Source organism: Salvelinus namaycush, chromosome 20 (genome assembly GCF_016432855.1).
Source record: "Salvelinus namaycush isolate Seneca chromosome 20, SaNama_1.0, whole genome shotgun sequence".
NCBI lineage: Eukaryota > Metazoa > Chordata > Actinopteri > Salmoniformes > Salmonidae > Salvelinus > Salvelinus namaycush.
This window is the reverse complement of record NC_052326.1, coordinates 2441259-2453328: the sequence shown is the minus strand read 5'-3', so window position 1 is coordinate 2453328 and position 12070 is coordinate 2441259. Positions and strand designations below refer to the sequence as shown.

The 12070-nt window shown below is 44.3% G+C and overlaps 1 protein-coding gene across 2 annotated transcripts in view; it reads right to left on the bottom strand.

Moving 5' to 3' along the window:
• LOC120065639 (E3 ubiquitin-protein ligase PDZRN3-B-like) overlaps positions 1–12070 on the bottom strand; it is a 123261-nt gene that overhangs the window by 24264 nt on the left and 86927 nt on the right. Inside the window, exon 1 of one of the 2 annotated variants that reach the window (XM_039016702.1) lies at positions 784–852. The exons of the other annotated variant lie outside the window; for it this stretch is intronic. Within the exon in view, the coding sequence (XP_038872630.1) occupies positions 784–852 (69 nt within the window). Of the gene's footprint in view, positions 1–783; positions 853–12070 lie in introns of those variants that run through there. 2 annotated transcript variants of the gene reach the window in all.

Here is a 12070-nt window from a genome sequence, read left to right as displayed (position 1 = left end):
AGGCTTGAACTTTTTCATTCAAATTAAGGCTGCTAAATATATAAACATTGGGACATGGGATGATACATTCCTCATTGTTAAATAAACTTGGTTGAAAACAACTAACTCTTGTCTATTATCTCAGGAAAAAAATGTGCAGACTACGCATTATAGTGTTAAACATAAACCGAAAGTAAGAGTCAACCAGGGGTTAAAGTCAGAAGTGGCTGAGTCAGCAGTCTGTTGACAATGAGGAGGTGGGTTGTGATCAGCACACACTAACAGACACATTCAGAGAGCTGTCAACTTCATCATCAGCCCTCCTTTAACTACACCTCCTCATCACCGCTCCCTGACCCCACACCCAGAGTTCACACTACTGCAGCACCAGAGGAGATCCCACTATCCAGCCAGGCAGCAACAACACTCTACTCCCACCCTGTTCGTCAATCTGCCCGAGCCACACTGGGATGAAACCAGCAGAGAAGCCAATGCAAAGAACAGAAACACTATAACACAAAGAAACCAAAATCTACAACACCAGAGAAACACTACAACCACAAACGGAAATATCCCAGCTAGTGAAGAAATCAGTTCTTACACAGATGTAATGCATTTACATAGCAGTAGACAACGAAACGTCTGCATCCTACGTCCCTTTGCAGAACCTCTACACTTTCTGAGTTGACTTCTCGTATCAAATCAAATTGTATTTGTCACATACACGCGTTTAGCAGATATTGCAGTGATTTAACAGCCCTGAAAGTTCAGCCGTTCAGGAGAAGGCAGAAGTGGTTACAGTACCTGGCAGACCTCATAGAGTAGTTTGTATTGCTCCTCAGGCTTCTGCAGGGTACAGAGGCTGCATCCCATGGTGGAGGAATCTCACCATCCAGTCTTCCCCTCCAGTCAGCCAGGCAGGTTGTCTCTCTCTGGGCTACTGGCTCACATGGAGCTGATGAGCCTCTGACCAGTCTGCTCTGTCTCCCACTCTCCAAGGAAATAGGTTTAGCTGGCAGGATTTATATGAAGGCAGCGCAGCCAGCCGTGCGCGTGTGTCTGAGTAGGAGTAAGCAAGCTCTGCTCTCAGTCGGTCTCTCACTAACTCGCACGCACACTCCCTCACTCTCTGAGTCTCTTCCGCTCTGTTCTCAGCCTATATATACCCCCTCATGCAAATTAAGCAGCCACTCACTGAATATTCATGAGGTACTGCCCCAATACGACCGGGGGGGGGGTTAAAAGGGGGAGGAGTGGGGGTAACCACAGACTATGCCAGCTGAAGTTTCATTAATTAACAATCATTACGTCTATTGTGTTGAGGACAAAGTGAGTGACATGGAGGCTTTTTGTAGTCGCTGCAAACAAACATGACTTCCTCTCCTGGGGCCAGGAGAGCTCGTCAGTCTTAACCCTTCCAGACATTACATCTGAATCATTCAGTGGGGTGACAATGACCCGGGTCCCATGTGCACAGAGCCACAAAGAGGCAACCATCTCCAATGTTGGATTAGACACAAAGTCCACAGAAACGCTCTATAAAAGAGGTTGAGATAAAACAAAGGAGACAGAGGGAATTTTTCATGTCCACGGTTCAATCATTTTTTCCCACCTTTGTCATATGCTTTCTCAGGATAAAGCCGAATTATTCTTTCCCATTTAATTATCTTAATGGGTGGGCCGACGGCCAAACAAACAGTCCAACAAAAAGAGATGGTATGTTTACCCTAGCTTCCTAAAACTTAGAGGGAAGCTTCAGCCAATGGAGCAACTGATGGCAAGTGACATGCCATTCTCTGGGTCCTCGGTGGCGTCCCCATCCTAAGTCACAGGCTACCCTTTCCATCGCCTGAGCTGACAAAGGCTACGTCTCCAGTGTGGCAGACCTGGCATGGGCTCTGGTGCCCGCTCTGGTGCCACGCAGCCAACCAAACCGTAATGCCAATTAGAGTTAGATAGTGGGGCGCCGGGTGGCCTTTTTTATTTCGACAATGAGGGGTGGCACGGACCTCCCAGAAACAGAATGCCCCTGTCTGAGCGGGGCTGCCGTAGCCCCTCCTCCTCTCCTCCCCTGCTCTGCTCATGCAATTAGTGACACATTGGCCCATCCAGCCTGATGTCACTTGGCAGTCAGCGATCATCCAGGCCTTTGCTGGGGAGTGCTGGGAAAATGGCACCGCTATGCTCACGTCAGTACACTGGCAAAGGTTAATAACACATCAAGGCAAATGATGTGATGACGTGACAGATGATGTGATATGTGAACCATAACATCAGACATCTACTTATTCTTGATATTTACCCATGCTCCTACTTACACAGGGCCGTCATTCCTGCGTCTGTCAGACGTGGGGGTTATCGCGAAAGGAAATATTATTTCAGACACTGGTCAACGGGGCCCCGTCCCATAACCCATGTCTGCTCTGCTCTCATTCATAGAACATTTTTGGCTAGATTCATACCTGTCTACATTACATGGCTGGTTGGGTCCCTGGGTGGTGGCTGGTGTTGATAGTGGTACATGAGCCCAGCGTTTCCTCAGGCCAGACGTTTCCACTGATCCCTATCTGTCTGTCGACGCTGCTTCCCTATCCCTATCCCCATCTGCTTCCCTCACCACTGCCTCCCAGGCCTGCTCCACCATGGGCCATGACACTGCTCCAATGGGATCCTCCTTCAGAGAAAGACAAACCCCTGCAGTTCTCATTCTATAGGATCCAGCCAGGCTCCTTATCCATCTGCAGAGATTTAACCATTGGGGGACTGGCTATGGATAATCTCTTAATAATAAATCCCACCACTTTGGGCTGCACACATTAACAACAGAAACTATATGATAATATTACAGAGCTGATTATAGAGTCTTATTATAAGGAGAACCTGCCACAGGCAAACTGAAAGCTCCTTTTGCAGGAGCTGTTATTATAATCAGTCTTATTGTGTGGAGTCCAACAGCTTGTATCGTCCCAGTGGTCAGTGTGCTGATAAACAGGCTCTACTAGGGTGGATGCTCAGTGTAGGCAATAATAATACATGGGATTCAAAGCGCCTGTCAAGAAACCCGAGGACACTGTACAGCAAGAGAGTAAAAAACTAAACAAGGATAAGACAAAGGAAAAATAGCAATAAAAGCTACTTAGCTTAAGCTGTGGACCCCAGGAAGAGTAGCTGCTGCATGTGCAGTAGCTAATGGGGATCCTAATAAACTAAACTAAGCTAGCGATTAAGAGCTAACCTAAACTGAGGGGAAAGCCAGACTGAACAAGTTGTTTTTTTGTCTGTTTTTGAAGGTGATGATTAGAGTCAGAGTTGCGAGCGTCTGGGGGGGGGGGTTCCAGAGTTTGATGGGCAGAGGCACTGAAAGCCCAGTCCCCTATCCAGGGCTATTCAATAGAATGAACCACATAGACTGACATAGAAACAATATGGATGGAACAAAGGAACATGTAGACTTGATTTTATGTTATTCATATTTTTTTCACAAGGGATTGTGACAATGGAAATAATAGCCATGTCAGAGCACTGCATTAATCAAATGACCAATTCATTTATAGTTGCTGTGACAACAGTATGCCCCCCACTGTGCATGGTGACGCTAAACATGAGCCCTTTTTGGGAGTTAAACAGGCTTCAAACAGCGTCTTGATATGTAGGCTCTGGAGAGGAGTCCAAAAGGGGGGGGGGGGGGTTGGATAGAGGAAGGGGGCAGAGGTAACCCATGTCCCCTCCCTCACTAGCTATGGGGTCTTCAAAAGTGTGGGTCCCTTGTGCTGTGTAGCTCCATGCTTGACTGGGTCATTCATATTCATGGTGTCTCTGTAGCAAGGCTCTGTAGCGCTCCGCTCTGCTGGGGTCCCACTGGGGCCAGTTTAACAGTTGTGTTTTTACGGAAAAAGAGGGATCCGCAGAGGAGCACTGCTGCTTGCCTGCGACGCTCACTGACTGGGTCCGGTTCGGTGTCCCTCGGTCTTCCACACATTCCCTCATTATCTGTCTATCTCTTACTTGTTCCCTGCAAGGCTCTCTCTCAAGATACATTTGGATTGAAGAGGCCAGAGATCACATAATATGTATGTACAGTATCTCCTGCAGTTCTTTCACGTGTGAGGCTTACCCTGATTGGGTGTGTCCCTCCTCAGCCTATGTGCTGTAGGCGAAAGTTATCTCCATGCTACTATGAGCCACACGGATACAGGTGGCATGTATTTACAAGCGCCAGGCTGACAGCCGCTTAAACACCCACTCAGCTCACACTAATTGAAGGTTTACTACAGGTGCACCAGGGTTAACAGTGTACGGCTGACCCCCTCTACAGTCTAAGTGCTGATCTGTTGTGGAGCTTTAACAGTGTTTCTGCTGCAGGGCACAGCAGCATCCCTGTAGATCTACCAGGGTCTCTTCACCATGCCACTGGGTTCATGGGAGATGACCTCTGCATTTTAGCACGCAGCGCTGGAAAACGTCAAGCTATCAGTCTCTTTATCTGACAAATCGACTGGTCTTGGTCTTTTTATGACCTGAGGAGATCAGAGAGAAACAGGGGGTTTAGCAGAATGTTGAGACTGGTTCTGTGGAAGTGATGATGTGGCAACACGTGAAGGAAACAGGAGACGATGGCAGATGATGATAAGAGTCCAGTCCTTCTCACACTCCATAATGCTCTGTCCAGATGCCAGCAGAGGTGCTAGGAGGAGGGGGGGTTTGGCAATAGTGAAGAAGAGACATCTAAATGAATAAATGGCTGATGTATTCAGTGTCACCTCCGTGCAGACAAGGCATGCCTGACCAGGCTGAGACTAGTCTGTGGCAGTCGAAAGGAGAGAGGGATCGTCATAATCCCACAGGTTCCCACAGCGGTGTGGCCCATGATGGAGAGAGATTAGTGGCGTCACCCCTGAGTTGACTTTGGCCATGGGGTCTGGGCTCTACACATCATCCCCTTAATCTGTAGAGGATATGTGAGAAGGAGGAACTACGCCGCTCGGCTCTGGCTTTATGAATCATGGGGACACCAGGTGAACAGGTGTGAGAGGAGAAGAAGAAAGAAGAAGTACAAGGAAAGTGAGGAAGAGTGAGAAGAGGGGGTACTTTAATAAGTTTCCCTCCTCAAAAGGAAAATCAGCAGTTGAAACAATAACAAAGCTGCCCCCCGTGTCAGTATAAAGCTGAGGGATAGGGCTGGAGAAATGTAGCCACTCTCAAATTCATAGACAGAGCTATGGAGGCAAGGACTTCCACGATTTGAAAAGTATAGTTTAAACCATGTTTTGAGGCTATATAGTCACTTTTACAGTGTTGGTTTACATTTACTTTGTTTGCAAACATTGGAGTAAAAGAAGCTTATATTCTGGTACGACAGTTGAACTAAGCTCACAAGGCATTTCTAAGTTATATTCTTCAAGAATCAACGGGTACAAATAATACATCTATACATCTAAAAATGGCTACACTAAAAGCCAGGCTGTTAAGGCCTATGAGTGTGTGTGTGTGTGTGTGTGTGTGTGTGTGTGTGTGTGTGTGTGTGTGTGTGTGTGTGTGTGTGTGTGTGTGTGTCCACCCCTGGAACCCTAGTCTGTGCATAATTCATCAGACAGCTGTCAGCTCCACGTTGCTGGTGACTGTGATCCACAGATCCCCCACCGACAGAGGCCAGCACCAGGAATCACAGTCACCACAACTGTCTAATTAGAGGGGAGATTAACTAATGATGCCATCTTTCTGTCATTTGAGTGGAGTCATTCTGTGTGTGGAGTAGAGGTCTTCACGGGTCCACCCTGGGTCGGGTCCAAAATTCTTTAATTGACCCTTGGATCTGGGTCGGGTCCCGTTTGGTGGCCACGGACCTCGGGTCTGTGTGAAAATACGTGAAATACCGACCGAACCCTGAAATGAGAAGGGTTTAGTTCCTGAACAACATAAGCTAAAATTTCACATATTTTGAGTTTAATTATGTTACTGTGCATTTGAGTGTCGAGTGCCCATGTGTGGAAAGCATGGAATTGCGGCCATTCTGTAAAAAAGTTTGATTATAGAACAGAGCTCATCCACTCATTTAAGAGTTGTTTGGCAAACCTCAGAATCTGCTCCTTCCGATAGTATACAGAGATCAAAACGTCTTACCTGAATGTGACTCTGTATATTTATTAGGCTATTATAACGTGTTAGACCTGAGTTATTGAAATAGCCTACCAAAATCTATTTAAATATCTGTGTACAACACACATACAGCAATCATCGTTGGCCATCGCGGACTGTATTTACCGTCCTAAAATCACCACATAAAAATCCTCTAATCTCAAGAATTTGGTCAACAGACAAGTTAAGAAACCGATAAAATAAACAGACTTACACAGCTTAGGTCTAGACCTAATACCAGTTGTTGAGAATGACATGGGAATACCGATGGGAGACTCCATCTTTCCGTAGCCTATTCGGAATAGATTTTGAATTGGAAGCTTGCTGCTGTTTAAACAGGCTACACTGCCTTCAGAAAGTATTCATACTTCATACTTACTCCACATTTTGTTGTGTTACAACCAGAATTCAAAATTGATTAAATGTATTGAAAATGAAATGCATAATTGTCTCATTTCCATAAGTATTCACATCCCTGAGTCAATACATGTTAGAATCACCTTTGGCAGCAATTACAGCTGTGAGTCGTTCTGGGTAAGTCTAAGAGCTCTAAGACCAGGATTGTACAATGTTTGCACATAATTATTTTTAAATTCTTCAAGGTCTGTCAAGTTGGTTGTTGATTATTGCTAGACAGACATTTTTACTATATTGAAAACATGTAGGGATATGATCACACTGGTAATTGATCATTTGTTTTACTACTCGTGAGGCACAGCTTCGTTTTTTAAACTGGACTGATGGCCTACATCTGACGGTCAGTCTGAGGGAAGGAGCAGCAGTGAGACTCACTCCTCCCTCCCACCACTAAGAAACGGGGGCATCATCTTCCAGCTGATGGCAAAAAACGTACAGTTGAAGTCAGAAGTTTCCATACACCTTAGCCAAATACATTTAAACTCAGTTTTTCACAATTCCTGACATTTAATCCTTGTAACAATTCCCTGTTTTAGGTCAGTTAGGATCACCACTTTGCTTTAAGAATGTGAAATGTCAGAATAATAGTAGAGATAATTATTTATTTCAGCTTTTATTTCTTTCATCACATTCCCAGTGGGTCAGAAGTTTACATACACTCAATTAGTATTTGGTAGCATTGCCTTTAAATTGTTTAACTTGGGTCAAATGTTTCGGGTAGTCTTCCACATGCTTCCCACAATACGTTGGGTGAATTTTGGCCCATTCCTCCTGACAGAGCTGGTGTAACTGAGTCAGGTTTGTAGGCCTTCTTGCTCGCACATGCTTTTTCAGTTCTACCCACACATTTTCTATAGGATTGAGGTCAGGGCTTTGTGATGGCCACTCCAATACCTTGACTTTGTTGTCCTTAAGCCATTTTGCCACAACTTTGGAAGTATGCTTGGGGTCATTGTACATTTGGAAGACCCATTTGCGACCAAGCTAACTTCCTGGCTGATGTCTTGAGATGGTGCTTCAATATATCCACATAATTTTCCTGCCTCATGATGCCATCTATTTTGTGAAGTGCACCAGTCCCTCCTGCAGCAAAGCACCCCCACAACATGATGCTGCCACCCTCATGCTTCACGGTTGGGATGGTGTTCTTCGGTTTGCAAGCCTCCCCCTTTTTCCTCCAAACATAACGATGGTCATTATGGCTAAACAGTTCTATTTTGTTTCATCAGACCAGAGGACATTTCTCCAAAAAGTACGATCTTTGTCCCCATGTGCAGTTGCAAACCGTAGTCTGGCTTTTTTTAATGGTGGTTTTGGAGCAGTGGCTTCTTCCTTGATGAGCGGCCGTTCAGGTTATATCAATATAGGACTCGTTTTACTGTGTATATAGATACTTTTGTACCTGTTTCCTCCAGCATCTTCACAAGGTCCTTTGCTGTTGTTCTGGGATTAATTTGCACTTTTTGCACCAAAGTACATTCATCTCTAGGAGACAGAACGTGTCTCCTTCCTGAGCGGTACGACAGCTGCGTGGTCCCATGGTGTTTATACTTGCGTACTATTGTTTGTACATATGAACGTGGTACCTTCAGGAGTTTGGAAATTTCTCCCAAGGATGAACCAGACTTGTGGAGGTCTACAATTTTTTTCTGAGGTCTTGGCTGATTTCTTTTGATTTTCCCATGATGTCAAGCAAAGAGGCACTGAGTTTGAAGGTAGGCCTTGGAATACATCCACAGGTATACCTCCAATTGACTCAAATGATGTCAATTAGCCTATCAGAAGCGTCTAAAGGCATGACATCACTTTCTGGAATTTTCCAAGCGGTTTAAAGGCACAGTCAACTTAGTGTATGTAAACTTCTGACCCACTGGAATTGTGATACAGTGAATTCTAAGTGAAATAATCTGTCTGTAAACAATTGTTGGAAAAATTACTTGTGTCATGCACAAAGTAGATGTCCTAAACGACATGCCAAAACTATAGTTTGTTAACAAGAAATGTGTGGAGTGGTTGAAAAACGAGTTTTAATGACTCCAACCTAAGTGTTTGTAAACTTCCGACTTCAACTGTAAGTCGCACTGCATTATTTCTGCCTCATGCACCAATTAATGTGGTTACTCCTATGACCAGAGAAGTTAAATATTCCTCCATATTAAAAAAGACAAGCCGCTAATAATAACAACACAAGCTTATGGAAACACTTTGCTATACTCCTTCATTGCAGCTGCAGTGCTGGTTGTAGCGTGAGTGGAAGTAGGGAGAACACACATTTTATAGCTTTGACAGTGCTGAATAACAACTTAGACATGAACTTACTCATAAAAACAGCAGCTTTTCGCTGTATTGGTTGAGTCTCTCTCTAGCCATGGTTTTAAAAGTTTGGAAATCTCACAGTATCAACTTCGCTGTGCCTTCGAGAGCTATCTGATTGGCCAGCGGTTTGCCTATAGGTGCACTTGATTTGCTCTCTGGGCCTGCCGGGTAGGCGGAGTTCTGCCTTCAGACACATGAAATGGTTCAAAATGGGAACACTTTGCTTTCTCAGTGCTAGGGCTGCTGAATCAAGTGCACCTACTGCCAACAGCGTGAAATGGCTACAGAAAATAGGAACGCAAGAATGACTAGATCAATGTTTTTTTGTTTTACAGAAAGGTTTGGTATTCGACTGGGAATGCCTTGGAGATCGACCGGTTGGTGACCACCGCTGTACAGTATGGTAGTTTATTTAGTTGGCTTGGGAGAAAACCATGCATATGATAACTGTATCAATAACCAGATATGCCTAAACAAATATAACGTATAAATAGGTTCCATTCATGGAGTACACAAACTAAGCAGCTTAGCAACTGTAATGTGAAAAAGCCAAAGACATGTTTCTGAGATACCTTCCCACTCCCAGAGGAGTTAGAAAACCAAACAGCAACAGATAGCGTTTAAGTCTCAGCTCCTCTCCATATCACTGTTTGTCTTCCATTATGTATTCAGCAGGGTCTACCTCTATATCTGCCATCTTGTGGGATATGGGAAAATGAAACAAAGTCGCTCTACAAAAAGCACAAAACCACCAAATGCCATATTTGATACGAAAATATCACATTCACTGCCAGACAGGAAAACAACAAATCCAACAGACCCCTCTCCCTGTTAGTCCCTCAGCCAGCAGACGGACAGTGACCTCTGTGTGGCCTAGCTAGCAGTAGAGGGGATTTCCCATCCTCCCTGTTGAGTCACTAAGCAGTTTCAAAGTGAGGTAGATGTCCCTTCTCTTTAGAATGTTTTAATGTCTTTTTATTTAACCTTTATTTATTCAGGTGAGTCTGTTAAGACAAATATATGATTGACAATAATGTCCTGAAATGAGTCATACCTGACCTATAGACACATTTGAACATCACCATGAATGATACCTGTCCTGTACACAGGCTGAACACGCCACCAAACATACACCAACTTACAGACAGTTTCTGCTTGGTCTCTCCAAAGACAATACTAGTTTCTATATTGTTTTGAAGAATGGAAAAACATCTGGGACCAGATAGAACATTGGAAGGCAGAGAAGTTCATCCTTAACCTTGTCATCTCCAGGGCAGTCACACATGTAGAGAAAAGTCATTGTTTTATTCTCCATAGCTTTCCCTGAGGCTGGGAAATCATCACAATTGCATTGAATAAAGTATATCCAGTGAGCCCGGAGCTTTCTGAAGATTACCCATGGCAATCTGGTTTTGCGACGAGACTGATTACTCCCATAATGCATTGGATTAAACTACTGTACAGTAACGGAACCCAAACCTTCTACCGTAACACATACTGTCACTGGCTAGACTTCATAGGGTTATTAGTAAACCTTTTGCATAATTACTTGTTATAATAAGTATGATACTTTACGTGTTATCCTTTCCCAGTGATAGTCACATAGTGTAAGAACGGAGCTCTGGGACAAACAGTAACAGACTGGTCTATCTAATCCAGTCCCTCCACTTCTCCTCCCCATCCCGGACCCTCTATCTAAGCCTAGACCTGCCCTGACACATCTGTTCAGCACAATGCTAACATCGTTTGGCAGATAAGTGAATTCAATAAGCAACTCCCAGAGTATCAAAGTCCAATTTATCATGACTCTACTTCCTCCCTCTCCCCTGATCCCCAGATAACAGAAAGGTTACTGCATTTAGAGGGAATCGACTAATCTTTTTAGTGGAAATGGGAAATGAATTTGCAACAGACGTCATTACTGAATACATTGACAACTCTTTTCACTTACAGTGAAGGCTAATGCACTTAGTTTGTCAATGTGTAACGCCTCAACTGTTAATGCCCTGGTGACCTGTTAAACAATAATGTTTGCATTCAATCGTTAATGTATGCAAATACTGTGTGGGGGGTTTATAATCCATAACAAAAATGCAAATAGGAAACAGGTGAATGCTTGCAATGTCCTTGTTAATTTCCCACATACACTTATGAAACATAATGCTTTTACAACACAGCTAATTTTGCTATTCAGTCTTTCACAGGAAGTAATTTTGCCATGTGTCTTTCAGTCTTTCGCATAATGAGTGACCATTAGCTGGTTATGTTCCAGAGATTGGACAAAAAAAGAGATGGTATTTAAATCAATACAAGATGCTGGATGAAGCCAATCCATTTCCAAGCCCCTGTATCTCAGAGAGCATTTCACTTCAGGTTGGGGATGGTAAAATTGCCATAAAGTGCTGTTTTCCCCATTGAGGTGCGGTACACTTTCATGAGCCCCATGTCATTAGTAAAACTGTCATTCCCTGAGTGCTATTTCCACCACAGACCCTTAGAGAGAAGTGTTTGATTGAAAATAATAAGCCCACACATTTAGCCTATGCTTTCCCCTGTTCTCTCCAAATGGATAGGAGAAAAATATGTCTGGTTTTAAAGAGCCTGGCCCTACCGTTTTCATCCAATTCCGACTTCATTTTGCACTGAAGTGCTCCGCAAATGCTGTCATTACAGAACACAATGCTATGGCACAGCGAAGAGGACTTGTTGGCTCCATTAAAGGGAGAGATGAGGGACTGGTCTTGTATATATTTTTAATTTACAAAGATGAGAGAGAAAGAGAGATAGAGGGGGGAGAGAGACAGTGAAAGGGGGGCGTAGGAGGGGGAAGGGGGAGAATGAGAGAAGGAGAGGGGGTAGAGAGAGAGCCCTGTTGTATAATGAGGAGTCAGTGATTTTGGAAGAGAGCAGAGAGCGATCACGGGGACGGTTTGACCTATGACCCTCAGATCCCTTGGTGCATATGACAGAGGCAGGATTAAGGTAATCAAGGGAGTAATGTGAAAAGGGCACGTTGATGTGTTCGTGTACCCACAGAGAGCAAACCATTATGCACCCCACTCTCTTTCCCCTGAGTGCATGTGTGTGTGCTTATTTGTCCGGCTCCATGTTATGGTCATGTAATCACACGCTTTCCCTTTCCTGCGGCAGTGGGTCATTTTCTGTGGGGCTTTGTGGTTCATTCCCCGGTGCTCTACACACCTCATGTGTAATAGGGTCATCA